General features: G+C 59.7%; 2 protein-coding genes across 20 annotated transcripts in view; one reads left to right on the top strand and one right to left on the bottom strand.

The window, feature by feature from the left end:
* DPP9 (dipeptidyl peptidase 9) overlaps positions 1-20,266 on the top strand; it is a 40,733-nt gene extending 20,467 nt beyond the window's left edge. For 7 of the 11 annotated variants that reach the window (XM_023250867.2, XM_045044107.1, XM_023250871.2 and 4 more), the window contains 12 exons: positions 473-573; positions 2,304-2,481; positions 2,683-2,845; positions 5,886-5,965; positions 8,911-9,063; positions 9,594-9,729; positions 11,319-11,464; positions 12,440-12,586; positions 13,463-13,615; positions 14,311-14,453; positions 15,773-15,884; positions 18,642-20,266. In XM_023250867.2, coding sequence (XP_023106635.1) covers positions 473-573; positions 2,304-2,481; positions 2,683-2,845; positions 5,886-5,965; positions 8,911-9,063; positions 9,594-9,729; positions 11,319-11,464; positions 12,440-12,586; positions 13,463-13,615; positions 14,311-14,453; positions 15,773-15,884; positions 18,642-18,734 — 1,605 coding nt within the window. In that variant the 3' untranslated portion in view covers positions 18,735-20,266. Of the gene's footprint in view, positions 1-472; positions 575-2,303; positions 2,482-2,682; positions 2,846-5,885; positions 5,966-8,910; positions 9,064-9,593; positions 9,730-11,318; positions 11,465-12,439; positions 12,587-13,462; positions 13,616-13,736; positions 13,872-14,310; positions 14,454-15,772; positions 15,885-18,641 lie in introns of those variants that run through there. The other 4 variants (XM_045044138.1, XM_045044135.1, XR_006589297.1 and 1 more) reach the window with 4 other exon arrangements.
* On the bottom strand, positions 1,881-24,494 carry LOC102902301. Of its 9 annotated transcripts, XR_002148166.3 has the most exons (6): positions 24,066-24,204; positions 22,303-22,529; positions 4,786-4,893; positions 3,742-3,891; positions 3,385-3,581; positions 1,881-3,296 (listed from the first exon to the last, which is right to left on the bottom strand). XR_002148166.3 is itself a non-coding variant. In XM_019815870.3 (4 exons), exons 1-4 carry the CDS (start codon positions 24,094-24,096, stop codon positions 3,798-3,800), a joined length of 486 nt encoding a protein of 161 aa, XP_019671429.3. In that variant the 3' UTR covers positions 1,881-3,797. The 9 variants fall into 9 exon arrangements, 5 of the variants coding, with proteins under 5 accessions (XP_019671429.3, XP_019671432.3, XP_019671408.3 ...); XR_439628.5 differs by having other exon boundaries at positions 3,385-3,891; XM_019815870.3 differs by lacking the exon at positions 4,786-4,893 and adding an exon at positions 23,339-23,417 and having other exon boundaries at positions 1,881-3,891; positions 24,011-24,096.
* Positions 24,495-24,502: the final 8 nt, after the last annotated feature.

Here is a 24,502-nt window from a genome sequence, read left to right as displayed (position 1 = left end):
GTGACAGCCCAGGCCAGAGCCCTCGCTTCCCAGCCAACAGGCCGTCCTGACAGAGCCCCACATGCCGGGGGCTCAGACCACAGAAGCATGTTGCCTCCTGGCTCTGGAGCCTAAACGTCTGATAGCAAGGTGTGGGCAGTCCGGCTCCTTCTGCGGCCGTGAGGGGCTCTGTTCCCGGCCCCGCTCCTCGCCTTGTCCTGCCTTTTGTCACAAGGTGTCCTCTGCCTGGCAGCTGAGTCCTCACATCCCCCTTACGAAAGGGGGCTACCCTATTCCAGCACCACCTTAACTAATGACACTGTAGCCGCCTTGCTTCGAATAAGGCCCTTTCTGAGACACCGGGAGTCAGGACCCCAAGATAGGGATTTGGGGGACACAGTATCCCCCCCCCCCCCCCAGCAGCGGCCATCTCCTCCCAGGCAACACGTGGTCGGGCCCAAGTGTGACCTGAGTCTGCTCTCCCTTTATTTAGATCGTGGCGACCCAAGAGAAGGAGCTGGCACAACCCTTCAGCACGCTCTTCCCCAGGGTGGAGTACATCGCCAGGGCCGGGTGGACCCGGGACGGCAAATAGTGAGTGTTGCCTTGTCCCTCACCTCGTGACCCTGCGGCCACATCAAGGGCAAGTCTCTGGAGCCGGGCCCCGGGCCACCGCACGCAGGCCAGGCAGCCCGATGTCAGTTTCCGTATGGCCCACGAGCCAAGAGCGGCCTTCATGCTTTCTAAACAGTTAGAAGTCAGAAAATCCAAAGAAGAATACCTCATCACACACGAAAATGATATGAAATCCACATTTCAGCGTCCAGGAATAAAGTTTTATGGGCACGGGGCCACACTTGCTGGTGTACAGATCGTCCGTAGCTGCTTTCGCGCCACGTTGGCGGGGTTGACCGGCTGCTTTTAAAAGGAACCGTGTGGCGCACGAGGCTGGAATATTTACTTGCTGGCCCCTGTATCACAGAGGCAGCCTGGACCGAGGGGCCGGGCCTTTGGCGGGCGGCAGGCTCTGGCTGGAATCTCCCGTCCCTGTGGCATCGCTCTTTGGTTTTAGTCGTTCTCGCTCCGTGTTGAGATTCAGCTTCCCTACTTACGGTACCGACACCTCCGTTTAAAACACATGGTCCGTTTACAGTCGGGGAAGGTGGAGGGGCACCTGGATGGCTCAGGAGGTTAAGCATCTGACTTCGGCTCAGGTCATGATCTCACAGTTCATGGGTTCAAGCCCCGTGTCGGGCTCTGTGCTGACAGCTCGGAGCCTGGAGCCTGCTTGGGATTCTGTGTCTCCCTGTCTCTGCTCCTCCTCCCCTGCTTGTCTCTGTCTCTCTCTCTCTCTCTCTCTGTTAAAAATAAACATTAAAAAAGTTTTTTTTAATATAAATATAAATAAAATAAAGTAAAATAAAATAATAAAATAAAAATAAAAAAAATAAAAAAACCAAAAACATAAGGCGCCTAGGTGGCTTAGTCCGTTGAGCACCCGACTTCGGCTCAGGTCATGATCTCGCGGCTTGTGGGTTCAAGCCCTGCGTCGCGCTCTGCGCCACAGCACAGAACCTGGAGCCTGCTTCGGATTCTGTGTCTCCTCTCTCTGCCCCTCCCCGACTTGTGCTCTGTCTCTCTCAAAAATAAATCAACGTTTAAAAAAAAAGGTACAGAGAACTTTTTTCCCCCCAGTTTTGAGAAGTTTTATTTCAAAACAGTTGTTTTGAGGACAGAACATAATGATAGAGTAGCTCCCAAACGTGATTTTTAAGTGATACCTACACCAACGCGGGGCTCGAATTCACGACCCTTCCACCGACTGAGCCAGCCAGGTGTCCCCACCTCCAACGGGATTTTGTCTTTCTTAAGTTGACGTTTGCCTGCCTCTATCCCAAGTCCTTAAGGACTCAGGTTGTTTGACGGGATGAACAATTTATTAACACACACACACACACACACACAAAAGTACAATGTCCATTCAGAGCAAAACAGGAAATAAAGAATAATGAATGTGGGCTGAGGATTTGGCAGAAATTGCAGACATCTTCGAAACGCTGCTCTGAGTCCTAATGACATGCGATGTTTCCAGAATGGTTGAGTTAGAGTTCTGTCGCCGCCCCCCCCCCCCCCATCTTCTCCGGACGGCCTGTGCTATAAGGAGAAGCCTTTGTGTGCTACCGGGTTACTCGGTCGAGTGTAGGCAAGGCCGCCAGAGGAAGGGTGGTTGTGAGGCCACGCGTTCGGAAAGGGAGGCGTCTGTCACCCGGCTTCCCCCGCTGGGCCCTGAGGCCTCCGGCCGCTCTCTCTTGTCGCCCTCTCAGTGCCTGGGCTATGTTCCTGGACCGGCCCCAGCAGCGGCTCCAGCTTGTCCTCCTCCCCCCGGCCCTGTTCATCCCCGCCACCGAGGATGAGCAGGAACGGGTGGCCTTGGCCAGAGCGGTGCCCAGGAATGTCCAGCCGCACGTGGTATACGAGGAGGTCACCGACGTGTGGATCAACGTAAGCGTGGGGAGACGCCGGGTGTTGCGCCCCGCCCGGGCCCCCAGATCCCCGGCTGGGCGGGGCGGGGGCGGGGCAGGGGCGGGGCAGCGGGCCGAGGTCGCCTTCCACGGATGGACGCACGGACGACGGACGCACGGACGCCTGGCCACGCGGCGGCGGCCCACCTCCTGACGCACGTTCCGTCTTCTGCCCCGACAGGTTCATGACATCTTCTACCCGTTCCCCCAGTCCGAGGGAGAGGGCGAGCTCTGCTTCCTCCGTGCCAACGAGTGCAAGACCGGCTTCTGCCACTTGTACAAGGTCACCGCCATCTTAAAGCCCGGAGGCTACGACTGGAGTGAGCCCTTCAGCCCCGGGGAAGGTGAGCAAAGCCCGACTGACCCGCCCCCTGAGCGTGAGCGGTCCGCGAAGGGGCGGGGGTGGGAGGAGTCAGAAAGCCAGCCGCTCTGGAACATCTTTCGAGGCCTGGCAGGGGCGGCCTGGCAGGGGTTCTCGCAGCCGACCGTCTGTTCATCCGGTCGGTAGCGTGTATTCAGCGCCGACCACGTGCCAGGCCCTTCGCACACCAGGGGCGGGCATACCGCGGCCACAGATCAAATCCGGCCCACTGCCCGTTTTCGCAAATAAAGTTTTATTGGCACACGGCCGCGCTTATTCATTTACAGGCTGTCTGTGGCTGATCTCATGCCGCGATGACAGAGTTGAGTAGGGTGGCGGCAGTGTGACATACGTCTTGCATCGCTGAAAACGTGCTGTTTGGCCCCTGATGGGAAAAGCGGCTGACCCCTGCTCTAGGTGCCAGGGGTGTGAATCTAAAGAGAGAAAGGAAAATCCCTGCTCGTGTGGAACTCTCTAGTGGAGGAGGGTGGGCAGTCATCCAAAAACAAGTGAAGACCTTACCTCGGGGTGAGTGTGGGAGCACGTGCAGCGGGACAGGAGGTTAGAGAGTGAGGGGCCTTCTTTCTAGCGGGGGGGTCGGAGGGACGTCTCTGCCGACGGGTCACGCGCAGAGACCCGGAACAGGTGGCCGAGGCAGCCACACAGATCATTCCAGGTGGAGGGCACAGCCTGTGCAGAGGTCCTGGGGCAGCAGCTGCCTGGCCCGGTGGACACACAGCAAGGAGGCCCGTGTGGCTGGAGAAGAGTGAGCTGGGGGAGGGAGGGAGGAGAAGAGGGAGGAGAGGGGCCAGGGCACTTTGCACCGGGCCTTGGGGCCTTGTGGGGGCCTCAGGGAGGACTCGGGCTTTTACCACTGACCTCACATCAGTTTAAGCGGTTCCTGGGGTTGCTGTGTGGAGTGTAGCCAGGATGGGTCAGGGCAGCCGGCTGGGCCAACCCAGGCGGATTCGATCCCAGATGCACTTTGACCTCTGAGTCAGCAGTCTGCCGGTGGATTGGATGGAGGGTCTGAGAGAGAAACCGGAAGGTTTTTGGAGTGTCGGCGTGAGACAGAAAGAGTGTGGGAGGGACAGATTGAGGAGAGAAACGTCCAGTTGGGGTTTGGATGTGTTCACGTCAGTGCCCGGGAGCGGACGTGCTGTGTGGGCAGGTCTGCGTGCCCGGAGTCCCAGGGAGCCGAAGGATACCCGCAGCGGGTATGCGGGGGTCCTCCCGCAGATGGCATCTCGGCCCCGGGACGGGGTGGGGAAGCAGCGTGGGCTGAGAGCCAGCCAGAGCCCCTCCGGCACCCCACCCCCGGCCGCTGCGGACGCTGGGCCGGGTGGTCCTCAGCGGGGACGTCGTAGGCTCTGTTGGGGGCTGAGCGGCATCCCTGACCCCCCCCTCCCCCCCCACTCAGTGCCAGGAGCCCCCCTCGTGACGGCCCCAGACGGCCCCGACGTCGCCCAGTGTCCCCCAGTGTAGAGTCAGCTCCCGCACAGGGAACGGAGGCCTGAGAGCGTGTGGTGTCCGGGGAGCCACGCCCGAGCGTCAGGAACAGGCGAAGCCTCGAACTGATGGGCCTCGAGTAAGACGGCGACAGAGGAGTGGCTGCTGTCTCGGGGACGTGTCACTGCTGTCACCCGGGGTGCAACACAGCACGGGCTGGCTAGGCCATCCCGAAGGCGGGCTTCCTGTGGCTCACTGCTCTTGGGCTTTCCCGCCGCGTGTCCCTGTGACTTGGCCGCCACCACCTGATGTGAGCTCGGGAGCCTTCGCTTGGAACAGCCTCATTCCTGCCTGTGGTGGTCGCTGGGTGGAGCTCGTGGCAGGTGCCCCTCAGGGACCTCCTGCCTTTGCAGTGGGCACGCCGGCTCTCCCTCCCACCCCGTGCGGCCCACCTGGTCCCCAGCTCGCGCTTACCATCGCGTGGCTCGTGCCTGCTAGGCGCCCGTTGGGTAGCCGAGAAGTCGAGACCTCGGTCACCTTGGACCAGAAGGCATGAGTTCTTGAAAGTTGCCATCGGGGCGCCTGGGGAAGAGGAGGGAAGGTCAGGAGCCTGGGGCGCCAGCCAGAAGTGGGATGCCGGCTGGGGCAGTGCGTCCAGGCCGCACGAGGGGCCCTTCGCGGCAGAGGGTCCCGCGAGAGAGGGCCGAGCAGGTGTGGTGGGCAGCCCCTCCACTGAGAAGTATGGCCTTGAACCCGGAAGGCTGAGAGGATGTGGCAGCCGGGAGGGCGGCGCATGGCCAGCCGTCAGCGGGTGCGCCGGGTCCTTCCCCAAGGGGCGGGGCTCCAACGGCGGCCACGAGAGGTTCCGCTCCCCGCCCTGCACCCGCTCCCTGCAGGCCCGACGCCGGACGGGCTCCGGTAAGGATCTGAAGGCGCGAAAAGTCAGCCGTGTCCAGCCTCCGCGAGCGGGGACCGCGGGAGGAGCGTCCCTCCCTCCCAGATCCAGCTGTGACCAATCTCTGGGCCCAGATCTCTGCAGCAGGAGTCGATGTCTGCCGGGCCTCTGTCAGGCGGGCACGGCATGAAACCGCCGCCACTCGTAAACCGTCTTAATAAATTTGTAACGCGTGCCTACTAGCATCCGTAGTTATTTACCTGATGGAAATTCAAAAGTGAGATCTACCAAAACAACAAAAACCCCAAAGGTCTGTCATAGGATCTCAGCTGAGCCTTTGCTCAGCCCAAGTGTTCTAATCAAGATCTCGTTCTCAAAAACCTAACACATTCTGAGAGGTCACCGGACGAGAGTCCAGAAGTCGCTGGTTTGGCCCGTGCCGGGTTCTAAAATCGGTGCTTCCGGTAAAAACGCAGAGGTCTGGTTTCCCCCGGGAGGTGCCAGCACCCTGCACTGGCCCCGCACCTTACCATGTCCCAGGCTCGGCTGGCTCGGCCTCGCCTCCCTCCTCCCTCCTGGCCCCGGCCGCCTGGGCTCCGGTGGAGTTTGGCCTCAGTGCCTTTGCGTCCCCTTCACGGCTTCCTGGGCCCCTTTCACCTCTTCCTCTCCTTACTTGCAGATGAATTTAAGTGCCCCATCAAGGAGGAGATCGCGCTGACTAGCGGCGAGTGGGAGGTTTTGGCAAGGCACGGCTCCAAGGTACCAGAATCTCTTTGCAACCCTCCCCGCCCACCCTGCACGCACGCTTGTATACACACACGTGCCTAGACACACGCGTGCGCACGCTTCAGCTGCCCTGCCGACCCCGTGTGCCTGTGGCTTCTCTCTTCCCTCCTGGCTGCGTCCTCCTCCTGCTCTGCTCCGCCCAGCTCCGTCCACGGCTCCGTCCACGGCTCCCGCGGGCCCAGGGCCGCGGGGCTCCGCTTCCGGCCAGCCGGAGACAGCCCCGGTCCGGGAATCGGGGGCTGCTCTGTGCACCTGTTGCATCCCGTTAGCCTTCCCCCGCTCCATGAGACCACCTCTCCCTGGGAGAGCAGCTTATGGGACACTTGTCCTGCAGCTTCTGGCCATCGTAAGGACGTGGCAGGACTTGCCTCTGACCAAATCTTCACCTGGGTCCAGTTCTACAAAATTCCAAATATTATGGAGAAACCTCTTTTTTTTTTTAGTGTTTGTTTTAGTGTTTTATTTTATTTTTGGGCGAGAGAGAGAGAGCGCGCGCGTGCGTGAGCACACAGAGGTGGGGGAGGGGCAGAGAGACAGGGAGACGCAGAATCCGAAGCAGGCTCCAGCCTCCGAGCCGTCAGCACAGAGCCCGACGCGGGGCTTGAACTCATGAACCGTGAAATCATGACCTGAGTCGAAGTCGGACGCTTAACTGACTGGGCCACCCAGGTGCCCCAGCTTTTACGTTTTATTTATTTTTAAGTTTTTTATAAGTTTATTTAGTTTGAGAGTGAGAGAGAGCAAGCAAGAGTGGGTTAGGGGCAGGGACAGAGAGGGAGAGAATCCGAGGCCGGCTCCATGCCATCAGCGCAGAGCCCGACGCGGGGCTCGAACCCACGAACCGTGAGATCATGACCCGAGCCAAAGTCGGATGCTCAACGACTGAGCCACCCGGGCCTTTCAGTGGAGAGAGCTCTTAATCAGACTTCCTGTGTCCCTTCACACCAGCATAAGTGCCTCCTGGACCAAAAGCAGACGTGAGAGGTGTTAGCACACGTGTGTGCCTCACAGGGCTGTCCGTGCAGCCGCAGTGGTTAGTGAGCACTTGAGTGAGCAAGCGAGCAGTGACGTGGATAGGTCCAGGTCCCTTAGACACGGGCGTTGATTAGAGCATGACCTCCCCCGCCCGCGGACCCCTCCACTGACTTGGAAGGACGCCCCTGTGGATTGTTGGAAGGAAGCCTGTGGGGACGCCACGTGGTACGTGCGGTCCTGATTCTGTCAGATTTCACACCCCGCTCTGACTTGCGAGGCGAGGTCGGAGGGTCAGGTGCCAGGAGGTCGGGTGCCTCATTGGCTCTGCTACGGTCGATGCACGCGAAGAGGTGCCTCCTGCCTCTCGGCAGCCGGGAGCTAACACTCAGTTCGTCGTCTGTGAAATGGGACCATCAGAGAGCTCTGGTCTGCTCGCGTTTACAGCAGAGTCTCTGCCCCCAGCGGGGCGTCCCGAGCGCCGTGGGGCATCAGCAGCCTCCCCAGCCCCAGCCGCCCCAGGTGTGACAACCACAGAGGTCCCCGGACATCGCCGGATGTCCCCCGATGGGACTTGAGCCGGAAGCCCCCGGCACAGCGTCTGGCGGACCCACCAGCCAGGATTCTCCCTTTCCTCTGCCGCTGGGGGCATTACGGTGTTTGCTCGCCTGGGTTTTTACCCAGAAATTTAAAAAAAGCAAAAAAAAAAAAAAAAAAAAGCCGTGGCAACACTTGATGTTATTTTTAACTGAAGTATGGTTGACGACACAGCAGCGTTTAAAACTTACAAAGGGAAGGGAGGGCCTCTCGCGTCCCTTCCGGAGGGTCTGTGCCGCCTGTGCTGTTTGGGGACCTGGGAGGGTCCCGAGCGCCCCCTTCATGTGCCTCGTGTCACGTGGCCCTGTGACAAAACCGGCGAATGACTGCAGGTGCCTGGGGGTTTTCCAACGACGCCCTGTGTTTCTAGAAAACGTGCATTTGTTTTGAAAGGATGGGGACAATGGATACGTCGTGTTTGTTGTGCGGACTGAACCGTTCCGAGTGACCCTGCGTCTGCGAATCCCCTCACTTGCCTCACCCCAGACTCCCCGTAACCTCTTCCCCTCGGAGGTGACCGACCACGGTGGAAACCCCGGCAGATCTTTTCTGTTTGCACACGGCTCCACAGGACATCGTTTTAGGGGCTACGCAGGGTGTTTTTTGTTGTTTTTTGTTTGTTTTAGAAAATACGGTTTTACGTGGCCACGGAGCATTGTGCCATAATTTTGAAAGCGATCTGTACTCGGGGATGTTCGAGTTGTTGTCTTTTTTTAGTATTAAGAACACAGCAAAGCCCTCTGGAACAGTTCCGGGAACATACTTGCTGCATCAGAGGACACACTTTTTTAAGGGTTTTGCCTCCGTGTTACCAGGTCGCGGGGTTGTTTCCTGCTTTCCCCGGAGGCCTCACCATGTCAACGTCACACTGGAGTCTGATGGGCGTTCACCCAGGAAGCAGGCGGGGGCGGGGGGGGGCCCACTTCTTCACCCTGAGCACCTGGGTCCAAAGGGCGGGCTGACCCCTTGGGGGACCAGGCTTGGGGACTGGGGGGCCCTCAGGCAAGGCCAGCCCCTCCCTCAGCCCCTGTCCCAGGCCCTGTGCCCTCTGCTTCTGCGTCTCTGTCTGAGGTTGGCATTCCGACTTCAAGTCCTCCCAGAGGACACCCGGCGAGCTTAGCGAGGTCGCTGTCCGAAAGCTCTTCTCCAGCTGGTGGGCTAAAGAAACTGGGGAGAGGGCGAGTCTCCCATCCCCAGAACTCTGGGCCCTCCCTGTGGGGGCAGGGAGAAGAGCCTGGGTCTCTTCGCCGGGCATCGGCCCCCTCCCCCAGCCACTGCGGGAGCAAAGGCCTGGGAAGTTCAGGGTCCGGCCTGGGGCTGCTTCACGAGGAGCCCCTGTGTCCCCACAGATCTGGGTCAACGAGGAGACGAAGCTGGTGTACTTCCAAGGTACGAAGGACACGCCCCTGGAGCACCACCTGTACGTGGTCAGCTATGAGTCTGCGGGCGAGATCGTGCGCCTCACCACACCCGGCTTCTCCCACAGCTGCTCCATGAGCCAGGTGGGCACTCCCCCGACGTGCCTGATGGCACCATCCTTGCCCCCCCGCCTTAGCCTGTGGGAACGTTCTAGAAAGTCAGCCAGGTGGGCACTCCCCCCGACATGCTAGATGGCAGCATTACTGCCCCACCCCCTTAGCCTGTGGGAACGTCCTAGAAAGTCAGGCCGTGAACGTGCACAGGGCTACTTCCAGTCCAGGGCAAGCGTTTGGTAGTTTGCCGGCTGTAGAGCCAGCGACGTGAGCACGCTCTGGCATCGGAAGGATCTGGGTGTGACCCTGGGTCCATCAGTTACCACGGGGGGGTGGGGGTGGGGGTGTGCCCTTGGCCAGAGACCGATTCCTCTTGGCCTCAGTTTGCTTACCTGTGAAATGGGGGTGCCAGTAATAGCTCCCCTCTCGTGGGGGGAGAGGAGTTTGAAGCTTAAACAAGTGAGTACCCAGGGCAAAGACAGCAAATAGGTTGGTGGGTGATGGGGGGCAGGGAAGGATGCTGGTGTCATGCAGTGCTCAGCGCCCCGTCCCGCCTACAGAACTTCGACATGTTCATCAGCCACTACAGCAGTGTGGGCACACCGCCCTGCGTGCACGTCTATAAGCTGAGCGGCCCCGACGACGACCCTCTGCACAAGCAGCCCCGGTTCTGGGCCAGCATGATGGAGGCGGCCAGTGAGTAGCCCCACATCCCCGGGGACCTTGACCGAGGCCCCCACCCCCGCCAGGAGCCTCGGCTTGCCCATCTGTGAAATGGGATGCGACCCTCTCAAGTAACACCGATGAGAGGGGGCCGTCCCGGCAGCCTCGAGGCCACGAGGGGCCCAGGGCCTTGCCTGCTGGCCCCTCCCCGGAGCCCTGAGAGCTCCTCATTGGGCATTACCGGTGGCCCTGACTGTCCCGTGGGGCCTGCCACCTGGACAGCGTCTCATTTCTGTGCTGCAGTTAAGGACGACACAGCACAGGGCGCAGATTCCGCTCACGACCAGCTGCCACACACGGGTAGGCCCTGTGCGGGCGTCCTCACCCGTGGGCAGCTGTCTCCGAGGGCACCTGTGCAGGGCACACGTCCCGATGCCTTTGTGTGTGGTGGCGCCGGGGGCGGGGGCGCGAGCACGGCCCCGGGGGACACGAGGCATCTTGCCGGTTTGCCCGGGAGCCCGCAGGGTGGCCCCAGAGCCCAATGCTGGCTGTGGAATCTAGGCAAGGCGGTCAGGCTCCCTCAGATGTGTCCCTTCTCTGTGAAATGACACGATGGCAGGCGGTCCCTAGGAAGAAGGCCTTAATCTTCCGTACCTCACCTGGCACACGGGAATCACTCGCTAAAAAAGACACCCTTGCCTGACCCCAGAGCTGCCGTCTGCTAGATTTCCAGAACGTTCTAGGTAATGAGAATCCCTGGTGTTTGTGGGCTGGAAAGCATCTTGTTACATCGTCACGCTCTGGGACCAGCTCGGTCCGTGACGCGCCCCACATCACCACGGACGTGACAGAGCAGGGACTCTGGTCCCAGTTTCACCGACGGGGACACCCAGGGGAGGATGGGTCCTACCGGGACACACGGCACAGCAGTGGGGACAGCAGCGGGAAGTCAGGTGTCCCGGCCCCGGGCTTGCAGGCGGGTGGACCGAGGCACCATGTCCCAAAACTCCCGATCTTGCCATGTTTGTAGACCGTCTCTATGAGAAGTCGGCACGCCGTGGCCCGGGAGCCAGGTCTGGCTGCTCCCGGTCACTTAGGTACCACGTTAGGGCCGCAACAGCAAAGCTGTGTAGTTAAGACACGGAGACAAGAATACTTAACCATCTGACCCTTTACACGGAGCAGTTGCCAGCCCCCAACCTACCTTACAGTTGACTCGTTTTTCTTTTTAAATTTGCCTTCCTCTACCTGCCACCTAAATAAACTTGCGAGATAAGCTTAAAAGATTTTGCCTCACTGTCATGATTGGAAAACCAGTGTTGCTTTGCAAAACCAAAGGTGAAAGTCAGAGAAGCAGACGATTAAAACTGGCTGCTACTCAGATCCCAGGGGTGGCGTTGACACCCCCACAGGAGGCCAGATGAGCGGGTGTCGGGGGGCTGTACCCCGGGCACACTCCCGGGACCGGAGTCCCCTCGGGCCCTCGGATTGTCACTTAAACTGTCAGGAAGCACAGAAGGCGCCCTCTGCAGCCGAGGGCCGGCCAGTGGAGCGTGGGTTTCGGCCAGAGTGCTTCGCGGGCGCCCCCGGCCCGAGGAGCCATAGCCGCTGTGTCTCTGCAGGCTGCCCCCCGGATTACGTGCCCCCCGAAATCTTCCATTTCCACACGCGGTCGGACGTGCGGCTCTACGGCATGATCTACAAGCCACACGCCGTGCAGCCAGGAAAGAAGCACCCCACTGTCCTCTTTGTATATGGAGGCCCCCAGGTGGGTGCCAGCCCTGCTCCCCACACCCCCCCTTCCTTCGTGCCAGGACCCGGGCACCCGCCAGGCCAAAGAAGGCTTAGTGCACGGAGGCCCCGTCCCCAGTGGCTACACGGGATCCTTGGGTCTCTGCACACCCCACCCTCCCATGCAGCCCCCCTTCCCCTTCCGCCTGCTGATGGTCCCTTGTCCCTCTGGGAAACCCCGCTAACACCCATGTGTCCTTCTGGCCCACCTGCCCAGCAGTGACCCCCTCTCACCCCTGGTCACCAGCTTGGGGACAGAGGTGGCCCTGGGCCCAGTTCTCCAACAAGGGGACAAGACAGGCCCAGGTGGCCGGGTTGGAATTGGGGTCCACCTAAGACAGCAGTTCTCGCCCGGGGGTGTTCCGTCCCCCAGGGGATATTTGGCGATGTCTAGGGACATTTGTAGTCATCACAGCTGGGGGTGGGGGCCTGGGTCAGTCAACACCCCGCGGCCCCTGACATGGCCCCCCGTGACGGAGACCGATAAGGCTCCGGACGTCAGTAGGGCCAAAACGAGGAACTGGATGAAGGCAAGTGACTCAGGGAACACGGCTGTCTGGCACGACAGCTCTCGTCTGTTTTCTTAGAGGGAACTGCGGGCTAGAAAGAGGGCAGACTGTGGCTCAAGAAATCAGGGAGTAATTCCAGGGAAGGCCAGCGGCAGAGGCCCCGGCCGAGGAGGGAGCCTGAGCGGGCCTTTCCCTTCTGTTTTCCTGAGCACGGGCTTGGGGCAGAGTGGGCCCGTCTGACCCGCTCCCCCGTGGCTAGAACCCCTCCAGGGCCGTCCGCAGCCTGCACGGCAAAGTACAGGAGCCTCGATGAGGCTGTGAGACCCCCCCGGCCCCGTCCCACCGGCCTCTGGCCCATCCGGCCCCTCCCGCTTGGTGTCACGCACTGGGTGCCTCTCCGCTTGTCCAAAGCTCCATGGCCCCGCCTCGCCTTCCCCTCACAGGTGCAGCTGGTAAACAACTCCTTCAAAGGCATCAAGTATTTGCGGCTCAACACGCTGGCATCCCTGGGCTATGCCGTGGTCGTGATCGATGGCAGGGGCTCGTGTCAGCGGGGGCTTCGGTTCGAAGGAGCCCTGAAAAACCAAATGGTAACGTCTCTTCGCGGTCTCTCCGGGCCTTTCTGCGTGGTGAGGGGAGCCCTGGGGGGTGGGGGCGGCCCCGGGGCCCCTCCCCGAGGGCGGGCCTGGCTGGGATGCCAGGAATAAGCAGGGCAGCCTTTTGGAGCCGAGGAAGATGTCCGCTTTGGTGCTGTCCTTTGAGCGGCACCCCACGGGAGCCAGGTGTGCGCACATCCCGCCTGGCGCCCGAGGCCCAGATGAGCCAGACACATCAGCACGGGCCCCACCGGCAGGACGTCCCAAGGGCTGGACCAGCCGGGGGCTGGTGGCTGTAGAAGCGGTACTGATGGTGACGGCGGCGGTGGTGATGATGACGAGAATGATAATGGTGGTGGTGATGACGGTGCTGTCGATGGCAGCGATGATGGTGGCGATGATGGGGACGGCGGTGGTGAAGACAGGAATGATGGCGGTGGTGGTGATGAGGAATGAGAGGATGGGAATGATGATGGGCATGATGGCGGTGGTGACGGTGACGGAGATGATGAAGGTGATGTTCACCGAGCCCTTAGCAGGTGGCAGCCTCTGAGTGCAGCACCCTCAGCGTCCCGTTCCCTCTCTGTGCCCGCTGTGAAATGGGCCCTATCACGCCGACATCCTGTTTTAGGGATTAGGAGACAGAGGCCCAGAGAACGGATGTGGCTTTCCCAGAGCCAGCCAGGCAGAGGCAGGGCAGGGCTGGCGCCGGGCCGGTCTGGCCGCCACCCCAGAGAGCGGGTTCGAACAGGGTCTGGAGAGAGGGGTAGCTTCCAGAGACCCGTCTCTGGTCCACGAGGGACGGAGGCGGGACGGCGGGGCGCACGTGCGGGAGGAGTCCTCTGAGAGGTGCCCGGCCTCATCCCTCAGGGCCAGGTGGAGATCGAGGACCAGGTCGAGGGCTTGCAGTTCGTGGCCGAGAAGTACGGCTTCGTCGACCTGAGCCGGGTTGCCATCCACGGGTGGTCGTACGGAGGCTTCCTCTCGCTCATGGGGCTGATCCATAAGCCCCAAGTGTTCAAGGTGGGTGCCGCACCGTCCCCCCCCCCCCGTTTGCTGGCACCCTCCCGTGCCCCTCGGAACCCGCCCCCCCTGGAGAGGCATCTCGGCAGGGGCCTTGCCACGTGGCTGTTTCTCCCTGCAGCAGCCCCGTGGGGCCGAGCCCCCCTCCTCATTGCCCGCCACTGCTGACCCCAGGATGGCATCCGGCTGCACAAAACCCCACCAGCAGCTCTCTGTGGGAGGCTGAGCCCGGGACCCCGGCCTCGGATGGGCAGAGGTGGGGCATGGTGTGAAGAGCGTCGGGGGAGGGGCCCCCAGGCCGGCGGCGCTGACAGGGCACCGCGGGGCGGCGATGAGGAGGAGGAGGAGGCAGGAAGGCGGTGGGACCGGGGAGGGGCCGATCCCGGCCTGAACGTACTCGTTCAGCTCACCCGCCCTCCCTCGACGGCGCTCGACCCACGATCCACGGGGGCGCACGGTCTGAGGGCCCCCCCCCTCCAGTCCCCCCGTGCATGCCCGTTCCTCACGTCCTTCGGGGGAGGCCCCGGGACAGCCGGCAGGCGAGCGAGGGCTCCCGAGACCTGACCTGTGCGTGTGTGTGTCTCCTCTCCTCTCCTCTCCTCTCTCTCTCTCTCTCTCTCTCTCTCTTCTCTCCCTCTCCCTCCCCCCGCCCCTCTCTGTCTCTCCAACCCCACTCTGTCCACTGTGGCCTTCAGGTGGCCATCGCGGGTGCCCCGGTCACAGTCTGGATGGCCTACGACACCGGCTACACTGAGCGCTACATGGACGTCCCGGAGAACAACCAGCTCGGCTACGAGGCGGGTTCTGTGGCTCTGCACGTGGAGAAGCTGCCCAATGAGTAAGGCCCCGCCCGCTCCAGCCTTCTGGGTCACCAAGGCCCCCCCCCCCCCCCCCCCCGCTTTCTCTCCCACCACCCCTCCCCGGCCCCTGCCATTTCTGTGTCCGGGAGGCCGCCCCAGGCCGGTCCTCCACGAAGCTGGGTGTCCACGGTGCCTCCCGCATTGGCGCCTCCCGCCCCCTTGAGGGCCTCCCTGCTTGCTGCCTACCGAGGCAGGTGGGCACCCGGGTGCTCTTGGAGGGAGGAGACCTCGGCCCTACCCTCAGAATGATGGCAAGAAGGCCCTAGAGTCCCACTGCCTTGCACACGCGGGCCTCCCTCCCTCCCCAAGCACGTGTCCCGCTGTGGGGCCATCGGTCGGTCTTGAACCTGATCGGTCTCTGTTCTGTGGGACTTGACGTGCGGTGGTTCAGGACATAAGTCCACGTGGTTGTAACATCCGGGTCCGTGGGACCGGCTTAGACGCACCGAGTCACGCTTTGCTAGTGGCCTTTCTCTGAAGGAAGGAACTGTGTCGCCACCTTCTGGTGGGGCTCTGTCTGGTGAACGGCTGCCCTGGGCCCACGCCTTAGTGCCGGGCACTCCAAGCAGGCTGACCCCACCTGGGCCCCCTGTCCCGGTGAGGCTGCTCTCCTCGGTCTGGAGTGTGGTCCGGGCTCCCTGGGGACAGCCAAGCTGGAACCCCAGTGCTCTGGGCCTGTGCCGCCCAGTACGGAAGCCAGGAGCCGTATGTGGCCACTGAATCTAAGCTCGCGTTTGTCCACAGCCACCGAACGAATAACTCCATCGAGGCAGATTGGTGGTTGTGGGAGGCCGGGTTGGGCGGGGGGGGGGGCTTTGCCAGAACTGGATGCAGGTGGCAGTCACACAACGCTGGGAATGCGCCAAATGCCCCTGAATCGTTCAGTTTAAAATGAGGTATTTTTAGGTTATGTGAACTTCACTTCAATAAGTTAGTTTTTAAAATCCACTTAAAAAAACAAGCCAACAAACTACTGTTCCTTGGCCACTCTTGCCACATTTTAAGTGCTCGGGAGCCACATGTGGTGATGACTGTGATAACCGCATTCGGTAGGGCAAGTCTAGAACATTCCATCGTCCCACAGCACCGTGGGGCAGCACTGCTCTAAAAACTTCCCCGTAGCTCAGGGCATTCCACACGGAGAGCCCACACACCCGTGCCCCTCCTTGCCCGGAAGGAGGCGAGGGAGTCTCCAGACCCACCTGTGCCCCCGGTGCCCTCGCGCTCTCCTGGCCGCCCCTGGGGCCGAGTGTGTGAAGAGGGTCCCACCAGACCCTCACTCAGCCTTGTCTTCCAGGCCCAACCGCCTGCTGATCCTGCACGGCTTCCTGGATGAGAACGTGCACTTTTTCCACACAAACTTCCTCGTCTCCCAGCTGATCCGAGCCGGAAAACCTTACCAGCTCCAGGTGGGTGGCCCCTCCCCCCAAATGGCCTCCTCCAACCTTCCCCAGGCCCCGTGTCCCCCGCATCCATTCAGCGGTCACTACTGATCACTGATGGTGCCCGGGGCCACGCTGCCCTCAGTGCCGGGCACGCCGAGGGGACAGGCCAGACCCACCCCAGCCCAGCCTGGTGGAGAGAGGCCGGTGTTCTGAAAATCCTCGCTCACACGCCATTTTATCTGGAACCGAGAAACGGTACAGGGTGCTGAAAGCGTCTGTGTGTGACTGGGCTCAGAGAAGCGCTCCCCCAGGAGGGGACGTTTGAGGGTGCTAGAGAGTAGGGATGGGATTCAGCCTGGTGGGGCGGTGGGGGCGGTGGGCAGACACCAGGCTCAGGACGCTGTCAGAGACAGCAGCGCGGGGGCGAAAGACCAGGGTGGATGGAGGGAGCAGGAGAGGAGTTGGGGCCAAGGCGGGGCAGAGGGCGGCCCCTCTGGCGAGGGGTGGGGTTTGGGGCAGCAGGCTTCCGCGGCTTATAAGGGGCCAGGCGGGGGTTGGAGGTGAGGGGCGGGGCTTCAGTGGTGGAGGCGGGGCCTCGGCTGGATTTTGATCAAAGGGTGGGGAGAGGTGTCAGCCAGCTTCCGGAGTGCCCAGCCTCTGGCTGCCTTGTGGACAGGGGCCCATGGGAACCAGAGGGACGTGAGCCATAGGCCGTTGTCCCAGCAGGAAAGGGGCCGGCTGAGCGAGTGGGAGGCCTGGTAGACTCAGGAGGAGTTGGGGAGGTGAGAGGGACAGATTTTATCACAGGCTGCCACCCCCAGATGCCTCCACGCGCCCTGTCCTCGGGGAGTGCCGTGTTGCCAGTTCAACAGATGGGGAAACTGAGGGCCACAGGGCAGTGGGGACGGGCCATAGGGACCTGTGGCTGGGCATGCCTTTCCAGACAGGGCCGGAGGGCAGGCAGAGCTCACTCTTGGGAGGCCCCCCCAGCCGCACACACGCCACACAAACAGACCAGAGGCAGCTGCACATCAGGGTGAGGCAGGGCCAGGATGAAACCTCAACTGTCTTTTTTTTTTTTTTTTTTTTTTTTTGAGAGAGAGAGTGCACACACACGTACACACAAGCAGGGAAGGGACGGGGGAGAGAGAGAATCTCAAGCAGGCTTCACCGTCAGCGAGGAACCCGGTGCGGGGCTTGATCTCACGACTGGGAAATCATGACCCAAGTGGAAATCAAAGGTGGACGCTTAACTGACTGAGCCGCCCAGGTGCCCCCTCACACATCCTTTCTGAGCGTGAGACCCTGAGCCGGGTGGCTGGGATGGCTTCCGTGTGTGGCCGTAGGTGAGGCTACGAGGGCCAAATGGGTTCTCTCGGGAGAGCGTTGAGCACACAGGTGGGCCCGTAGTCCTGTACCCTGCCTCCCCGGGAGAAGCTGGAGGCGAGCTGAGACACTCCACTGGGGATGGGAGCCTGGCAGCTTGTGAAGGAGGTGGAACGCACCCCCCTTTTGTTTCACAGTTGGCTGGGAGCCTGGTGGGGCCCTCCTTGTTCACACATCACACTTGTCCCAGGCCAGGCCCGGGGCACAGCGGGGAGTGCACAGACCCCTCTCCCTGCCCTCACAGCCAAGAGGAGGAAGAAGTGACCAGGCAGCCAGGACCCAGGCTGGTGTGAAGGGTCTGTCACAGGCAGTGCTGGTGCCCAAAGTGTGGAAGGAGTGAGGCCTGGGAGGACGTAGGGGCAACGGGACTGGGGAGGCAGGTCTTGATGTCAGGCTGGCAGGTCCTTGCGGAGCTCTGAGCTGGGGACAGTATGATCAGAGTCGGGCTTCATCCAGGGATGGATTAAAGAAGGCAAGGGAGGAGGAGGGGGGACCCCTGGGCACTTGGACATATTCTAGGGTAGTGAGCTGGGGCAGTGGCCATGGGCCTGGAGAGGAAAGGATAGTTCGGTTCACAAACCTGCCTTGTGGGCAGGAAGACGTGAGGAACAGGCCCCCGGCCCTGACACCAGCCAGCCCTGTCCCACTTGACACCAGGGTTGGGTACTTTGGGAGAGTCTGGAGCAGGTTTCAAAGCTGTCCCGTGAATCCCCATGGTCTGAGGCCTGTTCGAGTGCCAGGGCCCTCATTTCGTGGTCAGAAGCAAGGCCCGAAGGCCTGTCGCCGTCCACCCTAGGGCCTGGATGTCAGCTCCACCACGTCTCAAGGACCGGGTGATTCCTTAGGTGTGGCCCTTGGCACCAACATGTCACTGCCCCCTGTGGGGATAATGCCCCCTCGGGTGGTAAGACAAGGCCTGGGGCCGGAGGCCTGTCCTGGGGGCCTCGGCACGTGCAGTCCTAATGTGGCCTTCCGGTGAAGTCGAAGTGGCCCCAGTGGACAGCAGCAAGTGTCCCTGAGACCTGCTGCAGCGCCCCTCTGTGTCCCCAGGTTTGGGGGGCAGCTCCTAGCTTGGGGGCAGATGCTCGGCCGGTGGAGCCTGGAGCTTGGCGAGCCCTTGAAAGGACCTGCAGAGAAAGGCCCTAGTTCTTCTTCCGGTTTATTTTGGGGGTGGGGCTGCCGTCAGGGAGCTCGTTAGGGGCCCAGGGTTGCACAGCACGTGGGTGGCGGAGGGGGATTGGAACCCAGGTCCGCGAGCCCAGGGTACCTGCTCTTTCGTCTCCACGACCCCCCAGGAGCCCAGGGCCGGAGCGGGGAACACAGGATGCCGGGGTGGGTCAGCACCTGGGGCAGAGTCCCTCCGTGCCACCAGCCCTGCCTCCTCTGTCCCCCCAGATCTACCCCAACGAGAGACACAGCATCCGCTGCCCCGAGTCCGGCGAGCACTATGAAGTCACGCTGCTGCACTTTCTACAGGAGTACCTCTGAGCCCCGCGCCCCGGGGCCTGCACATTCAGAGCACAAGTGGCTTCGCCGCCGCCGCCGCCGCCGCCGCCTCCGCCGCCACCGCAGGGGGAGCGGGCGGGAGGGGCCGAGTGGCCCCCGAAGGCCCCTCCACTCGGCGCCTCCTCCCGCCGCCCCCGCTGGCCAGCCCCGCCCCGCGGCCTCCGCCTTCGCCGCCCCCGCGCCTTTTCTCATGGTTTTAATGCTCCTGGCTGTTTTGCCTGCTGCTTCGCGGTGGCCAGGACGGCGCGATGAGGCCCGCGTCCCAGAGGCGCGTCCTCAAGCCATCCCCTCCTCTCCACGCTGTCCGGGAGCCCCGACTCCGCCGCGCACGGGGCGGGGGGTGTGGAGGGGGGCGAAGACCCTGGGGGGACCGGGCCTCCGTCGCGGGGCCTCCCCACCCGGTCCCGGGCCCCGGCCCCGGCCCGCAGCGCGCCGGCCGCCACCGAAGCATGCGACTGCCTTGCCTTCCAGCCCCGCCCACCTCATGTCGCGTTCTGTTGGGGGGGGGGGAGCGCTTCTGACGACTATTTAAGAGACCGAGCAGAGCAGAGGGTGCCTAAACCGGGGATGGGGTCCGCCGCCAGCCCCGGGCGGGCTCCCGTCCTCTCCCGGCCCGGAGCGGGGAGCCTCCTGCCCGGCTCTGAAGCGCGCGCAGACCGGGGGCTCCGGGCTTGGGACGGAGCCGTCCCCGCCTCAGGGTTCGCCTTCCCCCTCCCCTCCCCTCCCCGCCAAGACTCCTGCCGGGGGCGGGCGAAAAGGAAAACAAAAGCAGCAAAAAAAAAAACACAAAAAAACAACAAAAACCACACACACAAACGAAAACCCCCACCGGAAACGAACCACCTCTACATATTATGGAAAGAAAATATTTTTGTCGATTCTTATTCTTTTATAATTATGCGTGTAAGAAGTAGACTCATTAAACAATTCCGGACGGACGCGCTGCCACCTGCCTAAGGTTCCTTCCCAGCCCCGGGGCCGCTGATGGCTGTGCCTCTGCCTGGGCGGGTCCCGGGAGGCGACGGAGCCGCGAGCTGCCCGGGCTGGAGGGTGCCCCGCCCCCATCAGACTGGTCCCGTCGAGGACAGCCGCGGGGTCCTGATGCAGCCACTGCAAGTCGCCTAGGGACCCAGCCCAGGATGTCACGGCCGGCCTGGTCCAGCCCACAGGCTTCCTCGGGGCCACAGCGTCAGCCAAGGTGCAAGTCCTTCTGGCGGTCACGCTGCCCTGGCCGCCTTCACTTCCTCTGGTGCCTGTGTTTGTCCAGAGGCTTGACTCCGCGGTTGGGGCATCGGGAAATGCCGACCCAGGAGGGCAGGCCGTTCCCCTCACGTCTGACCCAGCAGCCCTGACCCAGGGAGAGGGGAGGCTGCCTGAGCAGGTGGCACTCTGGTACACGAGTTCCTAACAGCAGGATGACCTCTCCTTGCGCCTTCACCCTCTCCATACTTCGGGAAGCCCCGCTTTTATTTTTAATGGCTTAAAAAGTATAATAAAACTTGAGTGCAAAAGCATATATAGAGGAAAGATGCCTTCGCTCCAGACAGGGAATCACATCCCAGTCTCTATTTTTTAATACCTGTATTCTATTCCTGCTTATGAACGTGCCGTAATTTATTTTGCCAGGCACCTATCAAGGGATAACAGGTTATTCCGGGCTTTTTGAATCCGTATAAATCAGGGGTCAACAGACTTCCTCTGTAAAAGGCCAGAGAGTAAATATTTTCGGCTTTGCAGGCCAGACTGTACAACTACTCTGCTCTCCTGGCCCCAGAGCAGCCACAGACAATATGTAAATGTGTGGGTTTGGCTGCGTGCCAATAAAACCTTCTTTAAGAAACCAGGCAGCTGACCAGATTTAACCCCCAGGCTGTGGTTGGCCAGCCCTTAGTATAAGTGATAACTGTTAACAGTCTTGTACATATTTTGGGCATATGTTTGAGTTTATAGGGGTAACTTCCTAGAACTATCCAAAGGCCTATTCGATTTTAGTTTCGAGTATTGCCGAATTGCCTTCCAAAGAGAACACCTCAATGTAAACTTTTCCAATAAGGGTGAAGTACGCCCGTGTCTCCATTTCTTCACCAGAACCACCTGTTATCAATTATTTTTTTATCTTTGCCCGTGAGGTGTGGCATCTCACTGTAATTTTATCTGCGGCAATATTTTCATGTTTTAAGATACTTGTTTACTAGTGACCATTTGCCCACCTTTCTTTTGATCTGTTGGCCTCAACGATGTGTGGACACTCTTTATATATGAAGGAAATCAGTCCCTTGTCATCCATGTTGCAAACTGAACTGTGTTGTCGATCTCCGTGTGTTTTGCAGATAGGAAGCTCAGCCAGTGAATGTTTTAAAAAATCAGTCCTGGGAACAAGTAGTCTTTCACTTAAAGTGAAGGAGGGGACTGGTCACAAGTCACAGAATGACAGAACCGGTGGGAAAGGACACTGGGCGTGCTCCAGGAGCCTTCACAGCTGGAAGCCTGCATTTGTCTCAAAGCAGGAACTCTTCGTCGGAAACTTCTACCCCTGCCTCCCACAGTCAGTACTCAAGATTGTCGTGAGACAGCATCCATTGGCCAAACTCCAGTCCGTCACATTCCCACCCTGACAGTGAAGCCCGGAAGTGTCAGTGGGGTGCCAACAGGAAGGAGGGATGGGTGAAGGCCAGCTACAAGAGGACAAGTGTCCGCTGGCCGAAAGTCTCGGTCGCGGAGGTGGCAGGGAGAGGCATCTGTTTCTTCCAGGCTGATACGTGGGCCACTCTTCTCCACCCCTGGCGGGGGATCCGTCAGCGGGAGGGTGCCCGGTACTGTCTCAGGTTGCCTGTGAACGGGCTGGCTTGCTTTCCTGCTGGAAAAGCTCCTGTCTTCCCTAACTGGCAGGAACCCACACGTGATGGACACGAAAGCCTGTGTCCTGCTGGTCGAAGCTCTTTCCCGGTTTGTCACTTGCCTAACAGGTTTGTGGTGTTTCAACGCACACAGAAAACAAAAACACACAAAAACTTTAACTCTGGACACACAGGAAGTTGTGAAAATAGTACAGAGAATCCCAGGTACCCTCCATCCAGCTCACATCTTACCTAACCCTGGGCCATTGTCAAAATCAGGAAACTGACACGAGTGCGGTGCAATTAACTAGACTCTATTCCTGATTTGGATTTTATCAGCTTTTATGTGTGCTGGCTGGTGAGAGTCTTTTCCTTTCTGTCGCCCGCATCGATTCCTGTAGCCAACACCCCAATCATAATACAAAACTGTTTGTTCCCCAGAAAGGAGCTCCTCCGTGCATCCCGGTTATGTCCACACCCACCCCATTGATGGGGTCCTGAGCAGAGAGAGAGATGTCCACTGACATTTGTGTCATCGAATGGTTTCCTTAAGGACCGCCAGAGTTCATGTCATGATTAAAAAGCAGGATCTCTGGAATCATGTTTATTTTTTCTTTCAATCTCTCCAGTATGTGGGGTTTTTTTTTTTTTGCTTTTTTTTTTTTTTTTTTTTTTTTTTAGGCAAAAAGGAAAACACGCACGCGCCAACCTACCTCTCTTCGGTAGGAGACTCAAACAGCACACAGTTGAAGTATCTTGTTAGCAACGGCACATGGCCGCTAACTGAATCCTTCACAGTGAGGGGCTGAAGGTCAAACACAGCAGGGGAGGTAATGGGGAAGACATCAACGGAACCGGAACATGCTCTGTGAAACACAGCAAGACTGTGATCATCTGGTTTCTGGAGCCGATTTCCTCTCAAAGGGTCCAGAGCAGGCAGCTGCAAGGAGAAAGAGATGTCTTCAAGCAAACAGGTATCCCCAAGTCAGGCCAGGCTGCCCATTCCCTGAAAATGGCCTTCACCCTCTCGAGGCCCCGAAAGTTGGCACTCGAGCTCAGCTTAGGGGCAACCTGTGAGATTTTCTTTCTGGATTCTGTTCTCTCAAGTCAGGAAGGACCGGGGAAACGAATTTAATCCTGGACCCTCTGGCCCTCACCACTGTGGTGCTTCCTCGGAAACTCAAGCCATGTATGACCAAAAAAATTGGGGGGGGGAAGCTACGATTCAGAGTCCTTGTAAAAAATGTCACCTGCATGTTCTGTTAATTAGCCTGACAACCCCATGAGAGAGGGACTATTTTCTTTTCAGTTTATTCTGAAATAACGTTAGGCTGACAAAAAAGTTGCAGAAATAGTACCGAGTTCCTAGATGCCCTCCACCCAGCTTCCCCTCATGTGAACATCTTAGGTAACCATGGTTCCATCAGGAAATGAGCATCAATACAATCCTGTTATGTAATGTGTAGAGGCCATTTCCCTGGTCCAGGATTGTTATGCACGAACCTGTCCCTCCAAAATTCATATGGTGAAAGCTGATGCCCAGGGTGACGGTGTTAGGAGGTGGGGCCTCCGGGAGGAGGTTAGGTCAAGAGGGTGGAGCCCCCGGGATGGGATGAGCACCCCCACAAGAGACGCCCCAGAGAGCGCCCTGCCCCTTGCGCCCTGGGAGGACCGAGGACCCTGAGAATATGAGCAGTGAGCTGCCTCCGAACCAGGAGGTGGGCCTCACCTGACGCCAAATCTACCTACCGGTGCCTTGATCTTGAACTTCCGGCCTCCAGAACCCTGAGAGATAAGCATGTGTTTCTTTATAGGCCGCCAGATTGCGCTGTGTTTGTTAGAACAGACTGAACTAAGACAAGGAGCCAATCCAGGAGCCCGCATCGTGTTTTGTTGTCCTGGTCTCCCCATCCTGTGATGGTTCCTCAGCCTTTTTTTTTTTTTTTTTTTTTTTAGGAGTACTGCCCAGTTACCTTGTGGAATGGCCCTCAGCTTCGGATTCTGTCTGACATTTGCTTATAATTAGATTGAAGTCATGCATGTGGGGCAGGAAGGCTAGAGGCGCCACTGAAAATGCCCTTCTCGGTGCACCCTGTGAGCGGCTCCACGTTGCGGCCTCACTGGCGCCCTTAACTTAGATCACTGGGCTAAAGACGTGTCTTCGTTGTAAAATTACTACTTTTCCCTTTATAACGAATAACTATCTTGGGGGAAAGTACTTTGAGGCTACAGAAATAACCTGTTTCTCATCTTTCCCCCCACTAATTGTTAGATCTGTTAACCTTAAAAAATAAAACTGACAGTTATTTTACCAGTGAAAACAGGAATGGCAGAGCACTGTAACCTGGGACGGACAGGCGAACTAAGGACGGCAAAACCATTGGGAAATTTGCAGAACAAGGGAGAGGGATATTATCTTACAGAAGAAAGAGGAACTTGCCAGGGGCTCTTCTAAACAAAAAGTCCGCTGCCCTACCTCGGCCGTGCCAGGTGTGGTGGCTTCTCATTGGCTGGGCTGTGGCTGCCTCTCATTGGCTGCGCTGTTGTGGGGCAAGGGAAAAACTTCCTCTTGCTGGGCCTGCGCAGTAGTGGCTAACACACTGTGGACTTGCGAGGCCCTGGACTTCCTGTTGGGCCTGCAATTGACCAGAAGTCCTAGGGTGCAGAGCTTTCCCTGCCGGCCTCCCCATTCCATTCTAAATGAGGTTTCCCGTTATTGAACTTCAGATCCAGCCAGGGATCTTGGCTGCAACAATTATAAGGTATTTACCCAATGGCCATCGTCCATTTCCCTCATTCCGTCTACATGTACGAACTGGAAGAGCTGTAAGGTCAGTCGCACGGCTAGGAATGGAGGCAGGAAGGCGGTCTATGGCCACTCCCCCCCGGAGACGCCCCCTGGAAGCCTAAGCC

The sequence above is a fragment of the Felis catus genome, chromosome A2, assembly GCF_018350175.1.
Source record: "Felis catus isolate Fca126 chromosome A2, F.catus_Fca126_mat1.0, whole genome shotgun sequence".
NCBI classification, from domain to species: domain Eukaryota; kingdom Metazoa; phylum Chordata; class Mammalia; order Carnivora; family Felidae; genus Felis; species Felis catus.
The sequence above is the reverse complement of the archived record's forward strand: the minus strand, read 5'-3'. Positions and strand labels throughout refer to the sequence as shown.

What these genes read in the sequence shown, in the direction of transcription:
- LOC102902301 (XM_019815849.3), bottom strand. Translation starts at nt 24,096, where the DNA reads ATGAGAAGCCACCACACCTGGCACGGCCGAGGTAGGGCAGCGGACTTT. An exon ending in GGCAAGTTCCTCTTTCTTCT is followed by an intron (nt 23,418 to 24,010) that starts GTAAGATAATAT and finishes TAACAAACACAG; the next exon opens with CGCAATCTGGCGGCCTATAA. An exon ending in AGTTCAAGATCAAGGCACCG is followed by an intron (nt 22,530 to 23,338) that starts GTAGGTAGATTT and finishes TTCTCCTTGCAG; the next exon opens with CTGCCTGCTCTGGACCCTTT.